General features: G+C 32.2%; 1 protein-coding gene across 3 annotated transcripts in view; it reads right to left on the bottom strand.

Moving 5' to 3' along the window:
- The window catches only part of LOC117170681, a 119220-nt gene that overhangs the window by 51091 nt on the left and 43359 nt on the right, over positions 1–24770 (bottom strand). The window contains exon 6 of one of the 3 annotated variants that reach the window (XM_033357650.1): positions 22970–23123. The exons of the other annotated variants lie outside the window; for them this stretch is intronic. Coding sequence (XP_033213541.1) covers positions 23026–23123 — 98 coding nt within the window. The 3' untranslated portion in view covers positions 22970–23025. Of the gene's footprint in view, positions 1–22969; positions 23124–24770 lie in introns of those variants that run through there. 3 annotated transcript variants of the gene reach the window in all.

Raw genomic sequence — 24770 nt, 5'->3', positions numbered from 1 at the left:
TTTAATAAAAACACTGAATAATAATAGGTCCAATTTGACCTTCACCTAGACATATGCATACCTTGTTTGAGTTTAAATGACATTAGAGTGACCTTGAAGGATACAATGTACCTATGAGCTTGGCATATATTTAAACGTAAAATTTTCTGTGTTATAGATTGCCGATGTAAAATGGGGGGCTCCTATTTTTAAAAAAGGTGACCTTGAATTTTCCGCTGGAAGTTACTCCAAGAATGACATTACTATCTGGAAAAAATATCACGATTCTAATAATAACAAAAGCTCATTTTTCTGACAAAATAAGGCTTACCACTTTTTTTTTATCAGGAGGCTGAGTATCCTAAATGTGAAGAATAAAAATATCTTGTATTATATACCACAGATAATATAGATTTATTTAATTATTTGTTTTTCTTAAGCACGCTATTGTTACCTGAAAAAACTTTGTTTGAATTTAACAAAAGTTTGGTTGATTCAAACAATGTTCAAAAATTGCTTTGAGTGATGTAAGACTCACCGGCGCATAGACAAAGGTGGCCCAAAATAAAAATGCAATAGCTTTAAAATTAAAACGAAAACATATTTATTCATGTATCCCTAATTAAGTCACGTTTTTATAAGGAAAACCTACACCCTTAAAAATTTAGTTTGAATTTATACAGCCCCCAGTAAATGGACATTCGCATTGAGATTCTTGTAACGTGCTTGAATTTCTTTAAAACTGATTTTATCGATAATTACCAAAAAGCGCATCATATTACATGAGAATATTACAAGTTTCTTAATTACCTATTATAAGGAGCAGTATTAAGGGCATGTTTTACGGTATCCACGTGGCCAAACCAACCCTCGGTTATGAATTTAATTTTTTTATTTTTACCATGTCCAAAGGCAATGATATATCGCATTCTGAAAAATCAATATTAACAACAATATGTACACATTCATTGCAAATCAACAAATAATTATCTGCACACAAGCAACCTGTCATTATTTTTGGAACAGTTTCAGCCATTTTTTGGGGAGAAAGAAGAAACTTTGAACGTCGATAAAGTAGAGATCACTTGACCTATATTTTCTATACTCCAAAGTGTAAAAGCGATATATCATTCCGTCTTGGCATAGTTAGAACCAAGAAAAATCATTCATAACCAAACTTGGTCACCTGATCTCTACTTTATAGACGTTGAAAGTTTCTTTTCTTTTCTTTGCTAGAAATTACTAAAAATGCTCAGAAAATAATTAGAGGTTACGTGAATACCAATATTTATTTGTTAATTTACAAAGAATGTGCAAATTTTATTGGTTATATTGATTTTTTATAATGTTTGGACGATTTAGTCCAAAATTTGTGTCAATGCACTAATACGCGAATCAAAAAATCTGAATTGCATGAAACCAAACATTACCTTTAAGATAATACAACTCGAATGATAATATCCTACTTTATCAATTTATTAATAAACTTTTTTTGAAATTATAAACATATTGATGTATACAAACTATTTTTATCACGTGGTCACCGTAGAGCATGCCCTTAATGCAAACAGAATTTCGAAGGATGTATAGGTTCAATTGGTAATCAAAAAAATTTCCTAATTACAAAGAAATGTTTTCATCCAAATTAAAAATATACAGGGTGTTTCTTTTATATTGTGACATTGAAATATCTCAATAAGTACACATCTAATGAAAAAAGTCCTCAATAGATACTTTTTATTTTCGAGAGGGAAAAGCGGCCCCGTAAGAAGTTACGCCACACCCAGGGTGGCAGAGGAGTGAGACCTTTAAAATATCAAATGGAAACCCAAATTTTTTATTGTAGATTCAGATTCTTCATAAAGAACGATGTAAGTTTGATGTGGAAAGTTTTTTCGATTCGCGCCGGATGGCACTGCATTCGCGAAAATTGACATTGTTGACTGTTCAAGAAATGCGCTTCCAAATAGAAAATCAAAAAGGCGTGTCGATTATTTTCAGGATTGTTTTATATAAATACTGAGTGACAATTACTTCCAAAATAACTGTTGTCAAAAGTAAATAAAAAAGTTACATCTTAACTAATTTCGCATTGTTCATTTATTATTTATACAAAATTTTACTAAAGAGATTAGTTTTATAATATTGTATTATTTTATGTTAAGAACGCTAAAAATTAATAAACTAATCATCGCAGAGGAAACAATTATTGTTAATTGGTAATAATAAAAGCATAATTAAAGAAATTAATTACGTAATGGTGCAAGTGATGAAAAAACTAATTAAATAATTGAACAACTAATTTAATTATGAATTATGTACCAATCTATTTAACTAATCCATATAATGACATTGTTTACATAAATAATAAATTAACAATGTGAAACTAGTTAATTTGTATTTTTTTTTCTTTTACTTTCGACAACAGATCTTCTGAAAGTAGTTTGGACAAAGTAAATAATGAGATTTGCATACAATTGTTAGAGTGAAGTGTATTATTTAAACAAAAATAAAATAATTGATTGTTTTTTAACAAAATAGGATAAAAGAGTGCACGTGCTATAAACTAAAAATGCATATATGCCACCAAAATGTGTTTTCTAATTTCGAAAACAGTGGTCATAAAAATATTCAAAATGCAGTCACTTTTGGAATTTTTATCCAAAATGGCTGGCTAACGAACCTGACCTTTAGTTTAAGACACTAAAAAAGTGTACCAAAGGCCAATCTAATACAATGATTTTTTCAAAATTTCTCTTTCTCACAACAGAACAGACATTCATATATACGTACAGACACATTCGTAAAACCCAGTTTTTTGGATTCTCGTTTTTTCTTCATTCTCCTCAACTCATGTTGCCAAACACGTTTCGTGATAGAAAATTATCATCTGATATTTTTTCTTAATTTTATATACAAATTGCAGAAACAAATGCCCCCTGTGGAAATTAATTTAAAGCCAGAAGGAAATATTTTCTTTTCCTAATTTTCCTCAAATTATGACGCCAATTGTGTTTAATGGTAGGAAATTATAATCCCACATTTTTGTTAATTTTATAAACAAAAATATACTTGAAAAATACATTCTGGGAATTTATAGGTCGAAAGAAGACATTTTTTCTTCTAAGTTTTCTAAAATGAGATCGCCAATGGTGTTTATTCGTGATATATTGTGATTTACGCCTTTTATTAATTTTGTAAACAAATTACTTTTTCAATATCTGTAAAACAAAATTAGATGTTATTCATACATGAAAAACAAATTAAAACTTTTTGTCTTGTTTTCGCACGCATTCTCTGCCTAACTTTAGCTCATACGCTTTTCCTGTGAATATAATATTTGCCAATAGATGGATGATGCTTATTCATGAGATATTGTAATTTTTTATTTTTTATTAATTTTGTAAACAAATTTTTTGTTCTCTGAAAGTATTCTTGCATAGTATACTTGATAGTATACTTTGCAGCTAGTTGCAAAAAAATTGTTTTTTGACTTAAAAACCCAACTACATATTTGTTTATATAATTTGTTTATAAAATTAACAAAAAATATCGGATGATATTCTCCTTCCTTTAGGCATCACTGGTGACATCATTTAAAGAAAATTCGGGAAAGAGGTTTTTTTTCTGCCTTTAAATGTCCACAATAACCATTTGTTTATGAAATTAATTTAAAAAATCGGATCATAATTTTCTATCACTGAACATCACTGGTGACATAATTTATAGAAAATTGGAAGAAAAAAAAACGATTTTTTCCGCCTTCAAATTTCGACACTGTGCATTTGTTTATATAATTTGTTTATAAAATTAATATAAAATTTCGGTAAATAATTTTCTATCACTAAACATCCCTGACAAAATAATGTTAGGAAAATAAAGGGAAAAGAGCGCTTTCTTTTTGCCTTTAAATTTCCACACTAAGCATTTGTTTATAAAATTAATAGAAAATATAGGATGACAAATTTGTATCATCGAGTATAATTTTGTTTTCTTTTCTTTTCATTAACATAAAATTGAATCGAAAATTTTATTTAAATAAAATTTTATTATTTTTTGATGATGCAATACAAAATATAGGTTTTCATTGGAAATTTTTAAGTTAAACCCCTTCCTCCTCAGGAAATGGGGTGTGGAATAAATACATTTTCATGGGACGGCTTTTTCCTCTCAAAAATAAATTTTTTTGCGTTAGATGCGTATTTCTTTAACTATTCCGATGTACCAAGATAAAAGAATCACCCTGAATATTTATTAAAGTGATTTAATAATTTATTCAGTCGGTGAAAAATTGGTTAAGTGTATAAATGATTCTGTTGCTTGGATGAATAAAGAGATTTATGTTTGAAAAATGGGTAGTTGATGTGATTAAATATGATTTAAAAAAAAAAAATTTCCTTAACTACAATGAATGCTCTTACTCACAGAAACCGAAATTATTAGGCATAGAGGTGAATTACATAATGTTAATATGATTTCAACCATTATGACAACCATTTTGCACTTTATCAAAAGAAATATTTTCTTGATATAAACAAATATTACCAAATACATTATTTCTTTGAGGCAAGGCCTGACTTTTTTGGCTCTAAAAAATATGTACTCAACTGAAGTCAACAATTATTCTGGCCGTATTTATTTATATAATTAAATTTTAATATTTTTAATTTTTCAATTAATTCAGTTGAGACTGGCTAATATAGAATAATAGTACGCATACCTTGTTATAAATTACGTTTTCCGTTAAAAATTAAAATAAATAATAAAATAAAAAAATAAAATAAACAAATAAACTGAAAAAGGGATAAGAATTTTTTTAGGTCTAGCGTTCTTCGTTACATTAAAAGAATAAAAACGAAATTACTGGAAAGTTCGTTTATTAATATTCTGACTTTTCGGCTATCACTGCGTGCTATTTTCAGAGAATCTAAATGAATAATATATAAATAACTATCGCTTCATACATGTGACTAGAAATAAATTTGTTTTTGGAAAAAGCAAAAGAAATAAAAATGCCTGTGCTTATTTTCTTGTAATAAACAAGAATATACAATTTTGGAGTCAAACATGATTTCAATAGTTAAGAGTCAATTTTTCAATATAATACTGATGTGTGTCACCAAAGTAAATTAAAATGTACAATAAACGTATCATATAAGTCTCATAAAAATTAAAGACGCTTTTTTTAAGAAACTGCTGCCTTCGATTCACAAGAATTAGGTTTAAATAATCTAAAATACAACAAAATATTTTCTGATGATTGCATAAATAATTTTGAAAAAATTATGTGATGATAATTTCTACTTTTTCAAGTTTAATTACATTTGAAAAATCTAAATGATATCGGCTTTATATTGTGTTATATACCATACTAATTTAAATTTCCCGCTACTAATCAGCCGCACAGGCCGATTGATTTTATTAGTTCCGCATTGATCGGCGCGCAGCGCTAGCTCTACCCTTTCTCGCAACTGAGATTAATCGTCAAGGATATAAGAATGCTTCAAACTGAAGCCTCTCACTAATTCGCGAGGCAGCCAAAGCCTGTCAACTGCGATAGATTTTTTGATGTCCGAAATTTCAATTAACATTTTCCGTCTTAAAAAAAAATAAATTTTTTTCTTTAGTTTCATGGTCCCTTCAAAAAAAAAGCGCATTATTTAAAAAAAATCTGTTATAAGAAATTTTATTGCAACTTCTGTCGTTTTTCCATAAACTGAATTTGCTCATTTCCCGTGTTTTTTTATAATTTAAACTTTACACATACGGTCTACTGAGAAACCTTACCGTTTTTATACGGTTTGAGAATCTTTTAATAAATACTGTGAAATTGCTGCATGAAAAAATGTATTTTTTGGATTTTCCATTATTCTGTATGCTGTCAAAATTGGAAATTTTGATTTTATCAAGAAAATTGCAAAATTTGTTATGATTATCTTGTAGGTCATTCAGAAGTCAAACTTTTTCATATCTTGTCTTTTTTCATATCTTTCGTTACTTGGCTTAAAAGCTTCATTTTCTTGTGTTTTTCGGAATTTTGTAAATGCTATAATTCTGGTAATTTTTTGTTTAATGAAAAAAGTCATTATGATACACATTTTGGCCTTTCGAATACTATGAATAACCATACAGAGAATTTCTGAATTATGGAAAAAGCGGTCTCAAAAATATTCAAAATATGCTCACTTTTTGTATTTTATGTCCAAAATGGCTGACTAACAAACTTAACCTTTAGTTTAGGACACTCAAAGAGTGTACCAGAGGCCAATCTAATAGAATAATTTTTTTAAATGTCGTACTCACAGACGGGCACACAAACAGACAGACCAACAGGCGGCCTTATATGAAAAAAAAAACTATTTTTCGGATTCTGGGGTCTCAAAACGTGGACATTTGATGAACACTGGGAGTTGTCAAATTTTACAGAAATCTAATACCTTTCTCTGATGAGAATGTAAAAAAAACATTATTACAAATTTTTTTTTGCTCTACTTTCGGCGAAAAAGTTTTATTTTTTTTCTTCTTAGCTTGTGTCGTATGTCGAAAGATTTAAATTTTGTATTTTCAATTTTTTTATGAATAAAACAAAAACTACGTGTCCTATAAAAAAGTGGTTCATAACAAATTTGTCTTTATTTTTTTGGCTACACAATGTTTGTCTCATCATTTTTTTCCTATTTTGCATAATTTGACCTATTTTCTATTTTGCATAGTTTTTTTTTTTGAAGTAATATAAACAAGTGTACAGAGAATTTTTGAATTATGTAAAAATGTGGACTCAAAAATTTTCAAAATAGGCTTACAGACATACAGAGAAAAACAATTGTAAAAACCTGGTTTTCGGATTCAGGGGGTCTTAAAACGTGGACCTTTTGACAAAATCTGAGGGGGCTGGTCAAATTTTACAAAAATCTAGTACCTTCTCTGATGAGAATGTAAACATGATTTATTTGTCATGAATAACTTTATGATAATTCTCTTTTTGGTTTTAATCTTTAAAAAATAGCATTTAAAATATACAAAATTAAATTTTTTTAAACCCCACACACGAGACGAAAAAAAATTTAAAGACAAAAGTTGGGATAAGAATGTCCCCACGCAGGGGCATATTTTTGGTACTGTTAATGATGTTTTTAATGATTAAAGCCAAAATTACGCATCCTATTAAAAAGTGGTTGAAAAAAAATTTGTAGATCTTTTTCAAATGCACAATTTTTATATTTTCATCTCTTATCCTATTTTGCATAGTTTGGCCGAAAAATGTAATTTTTTGATTTTTCATTACTTTGTATGCTGTCAAAATTGGAATTGTGTATTTTTGAAGAAAATTAAAAAAATTTATTGTAATAATCTTGCGGGGCTTTCAAAAAGCAACATTTTTCTTTTCCTCACTCTGGTAATTTTTTATTTTTTATAAAAAGTCATTAGGATAAATTGTTCGACTTTTTGAATACTACGAATAACCGGAAAGAGAATTTTTGAATTTTGAAAAAAGTGGTCTCAGAAATATTAAAAATTTAATTAATTTTCTCTAAAGTTATCAGGCTCACAGACAGACAGAAAGACACATTAGTAAAAACATGCTTTAAGAATCCGGGGGTCTCAAAACGTAGAAATTTGATGAAAACTAGGGGAAGGGGGCAAATTTTACACAAGTCTAATACCTTCTCTGATGAGAATGTAAAAATGCTTTAAAAATATCTCAAATGTCGAAATCATGGATAAGGTAGCTGAAACATTTGCACTGGGTGACAAATTTGGTACTCCTTTTAATGTTAATAAGTTATCCATGGATAACATGGTTGCTAGCATAGAAACTTGTTTAAAAAATGTATAGCATGATGATCAGAAACTTAGTATCAGAAAAACAGTTACTCAATTAATCTCAAACCATAATCGAAATGATAAGTTCAAGAACCTTGACAAATATTTTAACCTTGTGGAACATTTTCGAAAGATCAATAAAGATTGAGTTTTTGTAAATACAGATAAAGGCAACATAACGGTAGCAGCTCATAGAGATAATCATAATACAACTATGGAAAACATGCGCAACAATGATACTTTATATAAAAAGATAAAAAATAATCTTGTTCAAAACAGTAGAAGAAAAACGTAATGATAATTCCCAGTGGGCACAAAATTTTAAAAGTCCCAAGAACGTCTTTGGGACGTTCCAAGTACGTCTTATTTCAGTCCAATTAACGTCTCTAAGACATCCAAAGTCCTAAAGATGACTTAAGGACGTCTTAAAGACATGGACGTTCTCCGGACGTCTTTCGTACTGACATTAGACGTTTTAAGAGCATCTCTAGGTCGTCCAAAAGACATGTTATAAAAGACGTCTTAGGGATGTCCCAAAGCCGTCTCGAGGACGTCCTTAATGTTTTTGCCCACTGGGAAAGCTATTCGATGGGAGAAATAAGATAACTAAATGAACAAACGGCATATAAATTAAAAACACATAGAAGTACTGTAGCTAAAGCTTATTCTCTTACAAAAGTGCACACAAAAAAATTGAAATTGATATTAATTGTATCCACAATTGGATCTCCTACTTACATTCTTTAGACAAATATATTTCAATGTTTGATAACATTTTATTTGATCTAACATCAGACTACATTGAAGAAAAACTAATACAATATAAAAATCTAACTAAAATAACGAAAAATAAATGTTTAGTCGCTACTAGAACTGTTTTCGACATCATAATTTTCGCTTTTAATGGAAAATATTATAAAGAATTAAATGATTATCCTATGGGTTTACCATTATCGCCTATAGTTTCCAATTCAATTTTAGAATATGTGGAAACAAGAGCTTTAAAAAAATTGTCAGAATATTAATAAAGGAACTTTCCAGTTATTTCGTTTTTATTCTTTTAATTTAATGAAGACCGTAAGACCTACGAACAATTCTTACTAATATTTAAATTGATGGTCGAAGAAACAATTGATTTCATTCTTATCAAATATACTTATAAAACTGAAATAGAACAGAAATCAGTGCTGCGATACATATATTTATTGCCGTATTTAATAATTTCAGGCACATATCTTGACAAAAGGAAGATATTCTTGACAAAACTCTCCTCGGAGGCAGTATGTTTTTTTATAGACGATTACTTACCTGATAAGAAAACGAATATTACTTTTTCTGTCATTTTGAGAAAACTAAAACTTAAGGCAATGATTTTCCAATCAAGTTTTTTTTAAAAAGCAACTCGCTAACTAACGATTTTTGACAATGAACTCAATAGTTGGAAAATGATAATAGTCGCTGTTTCGACTGCCTTATTGTATATCATTTCCGTTACATGACGAGTCATTTATCAAGGTTTAGCGCAAATAAAGATAATAACAAAATCTTGCTATGTGTAATTTATCATTTGAAAACACTGGAAACTTGAGAAACAAAACTCATATTAAACCTAGTCTAATATTGATTCCTAGACACTTTATGGTATGAGAAGCTTTTTTACGGGTTTTTAATAAAATTTAGAAATTTCATTTTTGATCCTGTGTGACTTAGCCATCTGGTTTTTTCAGACGGCAATGTTTAGGTCGAATTCTTCTCTCTCCAGTTTTTCATTTTAGGATGCATAATCTAAGTGAGGTTTTATAACAAGAATGTTGCCACGAAACACAGAAATATGGTTCTATGTCCGGTAGTCTAGATGCTACGGTCTTCCAGAAAACCTCGATTTTTTTTGATTTTTTGACAAGAAATACATGTTTTTTCGTTTTCCTGTATTTTGGATCCTGATCATCGCATCTACAAATGGTCACCAGATGAATTAAAGTAGACGTTAAGGCCTGTAATTTCAAAAAAATAATATTTTCTTCACGGAATTAGGTCGCGAGTTAGCACCTGCCAAAGCGGACCCCTTCCGAGTGCGGGCTTTGTCTTCACGCCTACGCCTTTTCCTACTCTCCTAAAATTCATACCCGACTTTCTTAATATTGCCGCGCGAAGATCAGGGATCCTCTAAAAATTACGGTACCACTTTAGGGGGAAAGGGGGGATTTCACAAATCGTACGGTTGGTAATGGGTTGGCGTTAAGGCCAATTCAGGCTAGCCGTTCTCGGTTGCGGTTCGCCGGTCCCGTTGGACTCTCAGCGAATCAGCGCGTACTCGGTCCCGGTTCCCGTTCCATTTCGGTTCGAGCATTTAGGTTCGATTTAAATTTCTACGCTGCCGTTCGCAATCGTAGCCAAAGAGAGCGCTCGCTAAAGCCACAAGGCCTGTCAGCTGATGGGGCAGTCAGCCCAGTTTCCCGACTTGAAGTGTCACAGGCCGCAATATTCGAAAAGAACATTAAAGAGAAAATAACGCAAAAGGAAAATAATATATTTAAAATTTAGAAAGGAACAAAGAGACAGGTTATTATCTTTGTAAGTTGGTTTCCCTCCAGAACAAGAAAACTGGCGTAACCATCCTAATTGTGGGATTTGCTAGAAATTCATAGCTACAGTATGGAGGAGGACATTTTAGAATTTTGATTAAAAATTTGATAAGATTTATTCTAGGAGTATTGAATCTGGGGCTTGCCCAAACTACATGGTCTAAGTCTTCTTCAATATTAGGGTCACATGGACAGCTTTCAGAAGAAATTATGTTTGTCCGAGCCAGGCTGGCATTCATTAGTTATATTGAAAAAATCAGAGAATGGAAGGGAAATGTTTAAGAGAGTTGCATCTCTGAATGCAGTTTTGGCTGCCAGGTCCGCGGCTTCGTTGCCGGGTATGCCACTGTGGCAGGGTATCCAAACCAAGGAGGCTGTACAGTTGAGCTTGTTTAGAATTGCTAACCGGTTTATAATTATATAAACTAGACATGAGTTGATGGAGCTAGGAAAAATGGTATCTATACTTTGAAGAGCACTGAGTGAATCTGTGAAAATTACTGATTTAGGAAAGCGATGCTTTATAATGTAATCTAATGTGTACAAGACGGCAATAGCTTCTACGAAAAAAATCGAGGAAAAACTAGATATTTTCTATGAGAGATTTAAATTGGCTCCAGGGCATACCACAACAAAGCCCGCGATGAACTCAGCCATAGACTTTGAACCGTCTGTGTAGAATGGGAGAGGGTCATGAAATTTTTCGTCTACTATATCCTTTAAGATTCCCGCAGGGTCTGGACAGTTCTGGACTAAGCTTCCTAATGAAAGATCAATATTTGGAGAGAGCAAGTGGTCTTCGTACGGGAATTCATAGTGGGGGTGTGCGTCTGGTTTGTGAATTTGATATTTAAAGGGTTGAACATTTACATACGCATTCAAAAGTACAAATTGATTTTTAATGTTCTTTCTATTCTTCGTCGTATCACGCGATAGTTGCAGTAATTTATCTGGGAGGGGATGATCAAGGTCAGTTCATCCTCTAAAAGACCCTCTAAGAGACCCTCTAAGAATTTTGAAAATGTTTATGACATTACGTATCTCGTCACCAAGATATTGGAAGTGGAATTCAAACGTAAATCTATGGTCAAGAATAATACCCAGGAATCTAGCTAATGGAGATAGCGGGATAATAACGCCATTTAGTGAAAGGGTGTAACGAGCATTGTCCATATCAAGGTTGCGTCGTTTGAAAAGGACCAGTTTGGTTTTTTCAGGGCAAACTTCGAGTCCCCTGCTGTCCAGGAACTCCGAGAATGCATTCAGGCACTGCTGCAGAGAATGCATACAAACCACAGGATCCACAGAGCAACAGATGATGGCAATGTCATCTGCAAATTCTATTATCAGGAAATTTCTAGGGATGACCGTGTGAATTTTCCTAGTGTAGATAGAGTAGTTAATATGGCTAAGGATGCTTCCCTGTGGGAGGCCAACTGTGCTCAACCTTGGACCTACTAATTGTCCGTTGATCTGGAAGTAAACATTTTTGAAAGATGTAGATCTATAATTAAAATGAGCCATCTGGGGGGGGGGGGGGGGACCAATTTCCTTAAAATCCTCAATGAGAATTCGAGGATTAACACTGGGAAATACTCCCTTTAAATCCAGGAAGAAGTCTGCAACGATCTCTCTATTTCAAAACCCGAGAGAATCTCGGTTGACAAGATAGCGGAATTGTCAGGGCAGAATCTTCTCTTCCTGAATTCGCATTAATGGGGCGACAGCAGATGGTTGGCTCCACGTACCAAGAGAGTCTGTTGAATATAAGTTTCTCCATTACCTTAAACAGGCAGGATGCTAAGGATATTGGACGGAATTGTCCAGGAATTGAATTTGGAATAAAAAGACCGAGAAATTCATTCCATGATTTAGGGAAAGATTCAGACTGGTAGATTTCATTGAAGATGTTAGGGAGAGTGATTTTGACTTCATTAGGGAATCTTTAAATGATGTTATAGTCAATTCCATCTAAACCTGGAGAGGATTTGGTTTTCAGTGAGGCTAAGGTGATGGAGAGCTCAGACTCTGTGAACGGAGCCTCCAGAAATTCGTTTCTCGAGAAGTTTTCGGGGAAGGAGTCGAATAACGCAGTTGGAGGGCAAAGTTCCTCAGCCAAAGCATGCAAATTTTCAATCGTACTCCTGTCTGCAGAACAGGAGGCATGTGCAGGCTGTGTAAATCTATTTTTAAAACATTTGGCAACTCGCCAGACCCTTGAGATCGGTGTCGAACTATCTAGGGTCTCGGAGAATTTTCTAAAATTGATCCTCCGCGCAGTCTTGAGAGTACGCGTAGTTTTCGCCACTATTCTATTAAGATTGATATAATTTGCATTCTTCTTGAGTCGTCGGAAAGTGGGTAAAGCCGCCTTCCTCTCCTCGACTGCTGCGTCTCAGGTTTCGTCCCACCACAAAGCAGGAATAAAACGCCTCCCCGGAGGGCTAGGGCGGTGGACATCAACCTCAAGTTCAGCCTTTGGACACGCAACGAGCATAGCATTAAAGTTTATGTCCATGTGACTGAAATAGAGCTATTGGTATTAAAACTCCTATGCTAGAAATAACGTGGAAGTGATCGCTGCCCAAAGAGTCGTTCCAAACCTCCCAAGAGGAGAGTGTGTATAGATTTGGAGAAACAAAGGTCAGATCAATAATTGATGGCGATCTTCCAGGCCGGGTATGAAAGGTGGGTTCTCCTGTGTTGAGGGGGGTCAGATCTGTCTTAACCAAGACAGAGCAAAGTTCAATTCCTCCTCTACAATTATCCGAGCTGCCCCAAAGAGAATTGTGGCAGTTTAAGTCAGCGCTTATCACAACCGAGCTGCAATTCAAATCTTTAATCGAGTCTTAAAGTTGGGTGCACGTCACCGAAGTTTTAACATTGATGAAGGTAGGCACTGAAAACAGGCCAAAAAGAGAGAGACTTTTTCTGGAAGACACGTTCTTTTAAAAGTAATAAGGACAGTCTTTGAGGATTCAAATTTAGTTTCCTGGGTTTCGGGGTCTTTCATTTTTCTGTTTAGACAGAAGGCATCCAGAATCGTGACTCTATCCCTGAGTGGACCTAAAATCTGAAGATTCTGAACAATTTCTTCCTTAGAAATCTTGTGGGATACGCCGCGAATTCCACCTTGGCACGTTGCAAAGCTGGCTGGAATGAGGGTTATTAAGCCGTTGATTTTTTGGGGGATTTCTTAAAGCAGCATATTAGCTGACTTGGCAGACTTAGCCATGACCTTGACTTTCCCGAAACCACTGCCACGAACGTCGCTAATATGGCCGAGAAAGTATTTTTGTAAAATACGGCTGGTCGTATCAACAGCAAAATCTTTTTTCGCGTCTTCATAATTGATTTTACGTTGTATTATGATTAGGCACTCGCCTGATTCGAATTCGCTGTAGCGAAGTTGGGCGTGAACTTTAGGGAGCGAGTTAGTGGATCTTTCGGCACCGAAATGAGAGTCGGCAATGGTTGCAGAAACCATGGATGGAACCGAGTTTTTTTAGGGCGTCGAGGATTGGGGGTGGAATTAATACGGGGTTTACCACCGTCAGCTGTCACTGTCATGTATAGTTTGTCACAGAGTAGTTTCCGTTTTATTTTTTCATTTTTCTGCCCGCATCTTGACATGTTTGTGGTTCGATTTAAGGTCGCACAATCTTTCGAGGCTCCTATCTCTGATTTTGGAAGCGCTCCCCGTCATGAACAGCAGAGCTCTCACGCCAGATTCAACATCCTGATAAAAAGGAGGGTAAGGAGGGTAAGGGTCCATGCCCCGGGAAAAGTTTGAGAAATTAGAACCTAAGGAGAGACGTACAAAAAGTAAAAGCAAACTGAGCACGTGGCTCTTTAGAAATGGCCGGCGCTGGCTAGCGAAAATTGTAGATTACACACCGCGCCCGGGGCCTGTCTGTCGCGGCAGTCACACCTGGGGAGAAAGGGAAATAGCCTCGACCACCGGAGCACTGGAGAGAAGGTTAGAGCCGAAACTCCGAGTCTTTATGATCGTAAACGTCGAAAATTTCAACTCACTTGCCACATAAACCTCTAAGCATCCATAAAAAAAAACCATCGTCACTCACCTCGCTTTAATCTATGAACCGCGCATGCGTGAGAATGACCGGTCAACTGAGAGTCGGCGAACCACAACAGAGAACGGTCAGTATGAATTGGCCTTTAGTGACTCCCAGTCAAAGAAGCGTTACACGTTACACGTTATTGGGAATTTCGGGAATCTTTTTCTAACATTAAATATGGTAACTTTCTGAGCAAGTTTCCAGATGATGATTGTTCCTGGTAGAAAATTAATCTTTTAGTGAAGAACTTTCTGTTTAAGAACTCGCAAATTTAATTAAAAATCCCTTTTTTTTAGTAAATTACTCTTTTTTAAAACTTTTTTTTAGTTAAAAATTCAACTTTTTTGGTTCACACATCTATAATTTTGTTAAAAATTCGCTTTTTCAACGGAAAATTAGTCTTTTTGTCATAAAATTTATGTTTTTAGTTGCAAATTAAATTTTTTGTTTCAGAATTCTTAAATTTCACTAAAAATTTGTCTTTCTTGGTAGTAAATTAATCTTTGTGTTTACAATTTTATTTATTTAATTGAAACATTAACTTTTTGTTTGAGAACTCAAGCATTTTATCAATTTTTTTTATAGTAAATTAACCCATTATGTCCCAAAACGAAGAAATTTCTATCTTACGTTTGAGCTTGAATAATTTTATAAAAAAGGCAAAGAATTTATTGTAAAATACTCTTTTCTATTATTTTCGGATATGCTCTACACCATGCAATGGTTTAAAAAACGGAAAATATTGTTTTTCAATTAATAATTAACAAATTAAAAGAAAACATTTTTTTAAGCAATTTTTTTAACATGATTTAAATACTCGTGACCTGTTAGAGTTAGGAACTTTTCCTTTTTTGTACTTACACAGAATTAAGTCTACTTTATTTCATCTTATTAGAACTTTGACGTGTGACGTCCATGAAATGAGCTATTTCCCAAAATACAATTTATGCATTTTCGACTAAAATAGAAGAAAAAACTGGTCTTTTTGTCACCTATTAGGGGTAGAAATTGTGTTTTTTTTAATTACGTAGAATTTAGTTTGCTTTTTTCTCATTTTTCCTGTAGGCGCTTTGTCTTTTGTGCTTTTTGTGACGGATCCCTGATTGTAATAGGATTTCGCGCCTTCTTTCGATATCAGGGAGACAGTTTCGAAGAAATTAATGTTAACAGAATGGCGGCGCCCTTCATGTAACTATTTGAAGTCCTGGACGTTTTTCTCATTTAATTTTGGTTGAGAAATGTTTTCTCTCTTGATTTTTATCGGAAAGTTGGGATCTATTGTTTACCAATAATGGCTCTCACGTTCTAACACATGAGATGGAAAGAAATGTTTGCTTAAGCAACTTATCCTATTAATTGGCATTAATTGTCACGTGCATAGTCGCGTACGCGGACATGCAAATAATGAGCTAATCCCATTAATTGATACGTGCCTAAACATGACTCTCGCAAGTCTGCACGTGCACATGTGGATGTCTTCCATTTGCGCACGTGTACATTTGGCAGTCTCCCACCTGTGCACGTGCACAGCTGTGAACTATACTATCCCTGCATATGAACTTTTCAGTTTCAAGTATCATAGTGTAAATTTAATCGTGCACAGATTAAAGTATTTCGTTTGTGTACTTGGACTTATATGTTGAAAGCCTGATCGTATTAATTGAAAAATGCACAAAATCAGGTGGTGGCGATGTTCTTCAGGTCGTAAAAGAATGAACAAGTTCGTTAACCAACATATTTTTACCTTTGGTTACAAATTTCTCTATCGAAAATGCTATCCAAAAAACAAATATTTAATTTTTCAGCCAACCGCCGACAGATACGTGAAAAAAGGTTCAAAGAAGAATTGAAGCAATTTACAATTTTTAAACATATTTTTTTTTTAATTCGCGTATTTGAATGAGCGAATTGTTTGATAAAAAAAATGTATTATGGCACATTGGGATTTTTTTACCCAGGAGTTTGAAGGCGAATCTGACCTGTAGACGCGGCGACTGAAGAATCTTCTAGATAGTAATCTGAAAGCGAATACTGTTTCTGAATCAAACTTATGCTGTTACTGGGATCTAGATCATTCAAGACTATGCGCCAAATGAAAGTAGAGCATGACTTCACACTAATTGTAGATCCACGCTTTCTCAAGGTACTTCCAGGGGCCTTAAAAAATTCACTTGCTCACACTTCCATTATTTACAAAATTTTGTTACAACTACTTCATCTCCTATTTACAATATTTCCTTCTCCATTTCTCTTCTTTCTTCCTTGGCTTCTTCACTTTCTTACCCAAACATTGCATTGGTAAGATAAACCTCTCCCTTCACCCTCTTAGGAATCCCTCCTCCTTCTCACTCTTTTTACTACTCCCTTCAGCCCTCCCGTTACCTCTTGTGTGCCAAAGGGCCAACCTTCGTTCTCTACCCCGTGCAACCCTGCCTTTTAACTTCCTTATATGTTTCTCTATCTCCTCGTCATTCAGCTCTTGGCTATCTACCTATCTCGTTCTTCTAATCGCCTCATATCCCTTCCATCTATCTGACCCCGGGAATAAATCTTTAAAAACTTCCCTCCATTCCTCATTCGGTATCTTCTAACATATCCCCAAGCTACGTTTTCTAAACATATTGATTATCTTCCACACCTCCCCTTCTGCCTTTACACTTCACAACTCCTCTTCTAGATCTTTTCCCTTTTCCTGCTCCTTCTTCTTACTCATCACCCTAGACTCTTTCCTCATTTCTACGTAAGCCTCCATTTTTGCGTCCCTTCCTGCCAATTCCTGTGCTTCCTTTTCTCCTTTTCCTTCGTAATTTAACATTCCCTATCACATCACGGCTTCACCACTCCTTTCTTCTTCTTTTAAAATACCTTCTTTTGCTCAGAATCTTTCAGCTTTTAACCTTTCAGGCTATAAAAATGCAAGATATTGACAGAATAAAAGGTGTTCAAGGGATCTAGGGAAATTGTGGAATTCACGGAATTTATGAAATTCATGGAATTCATGGTATTCATGAATTCAATTCTCATCTTCTTTCAACTTCAATTATCTTCATTAGAGCCACAATTTTTTACTTCGATGATTGTCTTACTTTAAGGTAACAATTTTTTTTGCAATGAAGATTTTTAGTGTTTGACATATATTTTGGAATTTTCTGATTTTTTTATAATGTATTGTATATTCGGTATGTTTTCCTGATGAAGATCGACATATTTGGTCGAAACGTTGCATATTCCAATATGTTGGTTTTTGATTTAACAATTAAAGAAACTTGATTCGGAATAACCCCTGCCTTTTAATTAATTTATTTTGAGCGTAAGACTGAAAAAATTTAAATTCATGTATTTACACGTCATGAGATCGGAGAATGGATCAACATAAGGATCAATAATGGATCAACCTAAGAGAACACACCTTTCTCATCAAATGTAGAAAAGAATCTCTAATTTCAGCTCATATTTCTGGTAGTACTAATAATTTCAAGTTAACCAACGTTTATCATGACATTTTTACCAAAATTCAAAAAGTAAAATTAAATAGGACAATTTCAAAATTGTTCAAAACATAGACTTGAAAGAAAAATTACTGACAGTCCAATAACTAATTTTTTAATATGATAAGATGCAGGTTTACATGCACTTAGGTGTAAGCAAAGAGAAGTAAAAATTAAAAATTTAACTTACTTAAATATCGATTCTGAAACATAAAAACAATTATAGAGTAATAATTTGAGCAAGTGGTTTAAAAATGTATCCAATGTGACGATTCCAGATGAGTTAGCTGAAACCTTGGCTTTAGGAAATAAACATGGTATTCCTTATAACAACAACAAAATTACATTCCATAATCTCATTGCAAACATCAAAGAATTTATAAAAATATTGAAGATGATAAAAAGTAAGTTGTAGAAAAGTAGTCAAAGATTTAATTTTAAATCAAACTAAAAGCAATAAATTTATTAATGATAATAAATTTTTTATAACAGTTATAACATTCCAAAGTGATCAAAATGATTTAATATTCGTGAAAGCAGATAAATGTAATATTTTAGTAGTGTCTTGTGGAAATTATCATAGTGATAGAGAGGAAAACCTTCTAAAAAAATAATATTTTATATAAAAAGGTAATACTAGTTTAGCTTATGTTCTATAAAAAGTTCACAAACCTGACGTAAAATTAAGATGATTGGTGTCTTCTGTTGGATCAGCTACTTATAATTTGACAATATTTTTAGCAAAAATTTTAAAACCTGTTTCTGGTACGACTTGCTCTTTTATTATAGACAGTTTGGAATCCAGAGAAAAATGCTGTTATAAAATAAAATTTGTAACATAAGTTACGACTTATGCACTGACCACTGTTGATCCATCGTTTGTCTAATGTGATTCGCTCTGGAAAATTTTTGAATGCAATGTTCAGTCATTAGGAACCTCCTTTATTTTTGAGGTTTTGTAACTAATTATGTATTCATTTATTTATTATAGTTTTTAGTTCTCTTCTTTAGAAACAACATTTTTTGTTACTAAACTTCGATAATTGTTTTATTTTAAGGTAAAATTTTTTTTGTAATTAAGGTTTTTTTATTGTATTACATATATTTTTAAATTTGCTAATTTTTTATAATTTATTTTTGACTAGATTTTACATCTTAAAAATTAAGACGTTTTTATTATCATTCATGAAATTCCATAAATTCACGGAATTAATGGAATAGACGAAATACACGGCATTATAGAGTTCAAGGAATACGTGGAATTTAAGATATTCAAGAAATTCGGGGAATTGAAGCCTCTCGCGGGAGTCAAAGAATTCGTGGAATGCAAGGAATTCATTGAATTCAAGAAATTCGAGGAATTCATCAAATTCAAGAAATTAATGGAATGCTGCAAGAAACTGGTTAAATTTATGGAATTTATGGAATTAAAGAAATGCATAGAATTCATGGAATTCATGCAATTCATAGAATTCAAGGAATTTAAGGTATTCAAAAAATTTAAGGAACACGTGGATTTCAAGGAATCCATGGATTACAAGGATTTCATGGCATTCATGGATTTTAAGGAATTCATAGATTTCATGGAATCCATGAAATTCATAGAAATCATGAGATTCGTCGAATTAATGGAATATATAAAATTCATGGAATTCATACATTGAAGGGTGTAGTCTAGTTGGTAGGCTAATAAAATAAGCTATTTTTAAGAATTTTTGGTAAGCATTCTATGGAAGATATGGATATAAAAATTGATAGGTAAGATAAACAATATCTTGAAATATAAAACCACAATTTTTTTAATTGCTTTTTTTCCAAGTTTTGTATATAAAATCCGTATTTGAACGGAACGCCATAATTTAGAGGCAGTTTGGTGGCCACATGATATCTCGGTAACGGCCACCAAAAACAAAATAATCAAAGTGCTTTAGATTTGATATAAAATTGGCTACAAAATGACATACGGATAATAATTTTCAACAAATTTCATTAATTTGAATCAATAAAAACCAAAATAATCAGAAAAAATTTTTTTGCCGTTTTTTGTAAAAAAAATATAGTAAAAATTAAAAGTTTAACATGGTAATACGTCATTTTGTGAGTACTTCGTGTAAAATGTGTGGTCAAAATTTCAGAAGGATCGGCCTACTGGTTCCGAAGAAATCGTGTGGCCAGTTTCTCAAAACGTTGTTTTGAGAAAAACGCATTTGAAGTGTGCGAGTGCCGAGAGTGACTAACTAGTGTCGATAGTGACCAACTAGACTACACCCTTAATATAATTCATGGCATTCATAAAAAAGGAACTTATGATATTCAAGGCATTCGTGGAAATTAAGGAATTCATGGAATTCATGGAATTCCAGAAATTGGCAGAGTTCAAGAAATTCGTTAAAATTCAAGAAATTTTTAGAATTCAAGGATTCCATGGATTCCATGGATTTGAAGGAATTCATAGGTTTCATGGAATCAATAGAATTCATAGGCTCCATGGAATTCATAAAATTCATAGGTTTCATGGAATTCATAGAATTCATAGGTTTCCTGAAATTCATACAATTCATAGAATCAAATAAATATGTCGAATTCTTGGAATTCATAGAATTAATAGAATTCATAGTATTCGTGGAATTCATGGAATTCATGGAATTCATGGAATTTGATGAAATCATGTAATTCATGGAATTAAAAAAATTCATGTATTGCAAGAAATTCGAGGAATTCATAAAATGCATGGAATTTATAGAATTGATGGCATACAAGGAATTTATGATATTCAAGGAATTCATGGAATTCGTAGAATTCAATAAATTGGCGGAGCTCAAAACTTTAGTTGAAATTCAATACATTTGGGAAATTGAAGGAATTACAGGAAATCGTTGAATCCATGTAATTAATTGAATCCATTCAATCCATGAAATTTTTGGAATTCCTAGAATACATGCAATTTAAAGAATTCATGCTATTCAACCAATTCATGGAATTCAAGCAATTCGCGGAATTGTAGGGATTCAATGAATACGTTCAATTCACTGAAACAATTGAATCCATGGAATTTGTGGAATTTTAGGGAAAGAAATTCATGAAAATCAAGAAATTCATGGAAATCAAGGGATTCATGGAATTTAAGGAATTCATGAAAATCAAGGAATTCATCGAATTTTAGCAATTTACTGAATTAAAGAAATTCAATGAATTTATATAATTTGAGAAAATCGTCGAATTCAGCGTATCATTGAATTCATCGAATTCTAGGATTTCACTAAATGCACGGAATTGTATTAAATTTGCGGATTTCACTTTAATTCCGAGAATTACGTGAATTACACGAATTTCTTGAATTTTTCGTATTTCACGGATTCCTTAAATTTAACAAATTCCTTAAATTTAAGGAATTTTTTTACTTTCAAGAATTGCTAGAATTTCAGGAACATCTTAAATTTAAAGAATTCGTGGAATCTCACGCATTCCACGAATTTCTTAAATTCCTTAAAATTTTTTGAATTCCTTAAATACTGTAGCTTCTTTAATTTAATTAAATACAACTAATTCCTTGAATTTCGTAAATGATTTGAATTCATTCAACTTAAATATTTTTTCGAAATTTAATTTCTACCGCGCCTCACCAAACAAACAAACATTTTACCTAAACTTACGATTTTCAAAAAATTCTAAGATTGTATAGTTGAATAGATTAATTTGGAGCGTTAATGGGAATTCCGTTATTATTTTTTTTTTACTTTGGCGAAAAACCTGGTCACACGTGAATAGGTACGATGTATCTTCTCCTTGTATCCGTGGATACGGCTGCAGCACTACTTTAATTGTAGTGTAATAAGTGACAGAGATTTGTGAATCTTTATTCAACTGGTATATGCAGTTTGCCAAAGGTCTAACCACGTACGAATCACATCTTAGAACAAAGGTAGGCACGGAAAACATCATTTGCATTATTATTTGACAAGAACTTGGCCATTCATGAACAAACACAATTTTCGTGATTCAGAAAATGTATAGTGATCACTCTATAAGTGATACTCAAATTATGGAGTAATTTAGGTGATTTAAGGGTGATATTATTTCATTGGAAAGTAACCCTTTCTCTGACAGGCCCGCAACGGCAAAACTACCTAAAAATGTGGAAGGAGTGCGAGTGTTGATTGATGGAGATCTTTATTTAACAGTGAGAAAGATAGAGGAAAAATTCTCTTTTTTCATAGAAACTTATTTATTGTTTGAAAATGAATATTTTGATCCTGAAAAGTCAAATAATATCTTGTTTAAAAGAAAATTCAATTATTTTTTGAAAATATTTTAATGTTCAAATTTATTTCCTTGGTTTAAACTTTATTTATTTTGTTGAAAATTAATATTTTTTAATTGAAAATATAACAGTTCAGTGAAAAACCTTTTCTTTGGTTAAAATTAATTTTTTAAATAAAAATGTAATTTTTCCATTTTTTCATTATTGTATTTTCATTTTCAAATTCTCCTTTTTTGGTAAAAGCAAATAATTTTCTTTGTTTGAAATTTTATTTTTGTTGCGTAAAAATGCATCAGTTTTGTGATAAAAATTAATTTTTTCTTAAAAAGTCATATTTTTTGTTTAAAAATTCAATTTTTGTAAAGAAAAATCGTATTTGGACTTACAGGTTCAATAATTTTAATAAACTTTTATTTTCCTGGAGTAAAAAAATCTTCATTTGCTAAAAACTCATTGCATTGGATTTAAAAACCTTTTTCTTTTGTATACATTTCATCTTTTTAAATGAAATATAAACTATGATATTTTTGGTTAGGAATTTTTTTTTTAGATTGAAATCTCAACTATTATGTAAACAATTTTATTGTTTTATTCAAAATTTAAGAATTTTGTTAAATAGCCATATTTTATAAAATATAGGGGAAATTATCAAACCTTTATAAATTATAATACATAAATGTTTTATTATCTGGATTAAAATTATATACATGCACTTTTCATTGAAAACTGTAAAATAGACGTCGGGTTTTCTTAGTTATTCTTCTCCAGCTGAAAAATGCATCATAAAAGACGAAAATTTATCGCTTGAATTAAACAGTATATTGCTTTTGATAAGCCTCCTGTCTCTGGATTTTTTTGAATTTCTTAGTACAAGCAGTCGGCAATGCTTCTTGAGCTGTTTCAACAACTATAAATACATAAGTATAAAATTAATGTTTGAACTTTACAATAATTGCTTTAGGGATTTATTTTAGAGACCTGTGGTAACGCTAGAATACATGATAAAATGTATTCTAATAGTAGGGTAGATTAAAAACACTTAAATTAATCGAATCACTTAAAAGTAAAAATTTTAAAAGAAATCTTCTATTGGTTCAATAATCATCGAAAATTTTTGTTATCTGTACATTTCATGCTAGTGAAGAGTAATAAAAAATTAGAAATCTAGGATATTTTTTTGTCAAATTGAGAATTGTGCGAAAATCTTTTTTAAAAAAAATTTTTTTCAATTCAAGTTAGATGCACACATTTTTTTAAAAGTGGAAAATGTTGATTTTAAAATTTATTTATCTTTAGACAAAGTAATATGTGAGCATTTAATTTTTTCGGAATAGAAATTTATTCGTGATTTAGGGTTATGGAAAATCTGATATTTTGAATTTTTAATGATTTTGGAACATTGTAAGCAACTTTTGGTGCTTAGAAATTATAAATGCAAGTTTCCGTTTATAAAAAGGTTGATAACAATCAATTTAACTTTGAGTAAAATTTATTAGGAAAGAATTTGTTCACAAAAATGTCCATAAAAATATGAAGTACTAACTTTTTGATGATTCCATAGATGCGATATTTGAGGTGCAAAAACTCGTTTAGCGCTCGAAATAGCGTAAAATTATAATCCACTCGAGACAATCTATCAATGAAACAAATGTTACAAAAACGTAAAACAAATTATACGTTCGTATTCAGCTTGACGCTGCCGAAAAATGTCTCTAATGAATCTTTTTCGTTATTTAATGATTATTACTCAAGATAATCAATTAAACTCAGATAAGGAGGAGGGTCAATAAGGCCGGTTTTTGGGCCATCGACAGATTGGCCTCACACATGTTTTATTTTATTCATCTAACTAGGTCTCATAACCCCTTAAAAAGATTTTTCGTGAGAGTGATCTGATTTCAATATATAGTCATTTTTAAGTTCGTATTTTACATGGGTTTTCGCACTTTCATTCAAATCATGCTAAGTTTCTCATTGTTAGTATTGCTCACGCAAGATCATACTTGGCCAAAAACTGCGCACGTATATGCGTTACAACATATAATAAAGCCATCATTTTTCTCGAGGTACTTAGCCATCAAAATAGAGCTTATTTTTATACTTTATGAAAAACCGAGCGTATTATTTTAAGGTATTAATTTATTGTTATTAATTTATTATTTTTAAGTTATTTTTCTTAAGAAACATTTACTACCGGTCTTAACCACTTTGACGCCCTTGGGCAAAGAGGAGTGAGATTAAAATCAACCAAAGTCCATGGAATAGGAAACAAAACGCTATCGTTCATGTGCGACTGTCGCTTCGCTACGTTCAACTGTTTTCCCCCTCCACATTGTATTCGCGTTTGTTGCCGATGCTTTTAGCTATATTCTCCTTCATTCTTCTTCCACGTTTCGACCTGTTAAAAGAGTTCTTATCCACTGTATGTGATATTACTGCGTACATACATCTATTCCAGATTATTTTATTGTAGTTTTATTTTATCAGTATCGACTAGTTTCATAGCGATTGTAAGTTTTTTGCACAGGTACTTCATAGGCATGAGAGGCTACAT

Source organism: Belonocnema kinseyi, chromosome 1 (genome assembly GCF_010883055.1).
Source record: "Belonocnema kinseyi isolate 2016_QV_RU_SX_M_011 chromosome 1, B_treatae_v1, whole genome shotgun sequence".
NCBI classification, from domain to species: domain Eukaryota; kingdom Metazoa; phylum Arthropoda; class Insecta; order Hymenoptera; family Cynipidae; genus Belonocnema; species Belonocnema kinseyi.
This window is presented reverse-complemented; position numbering and strand designations above follow the sequence as displayed.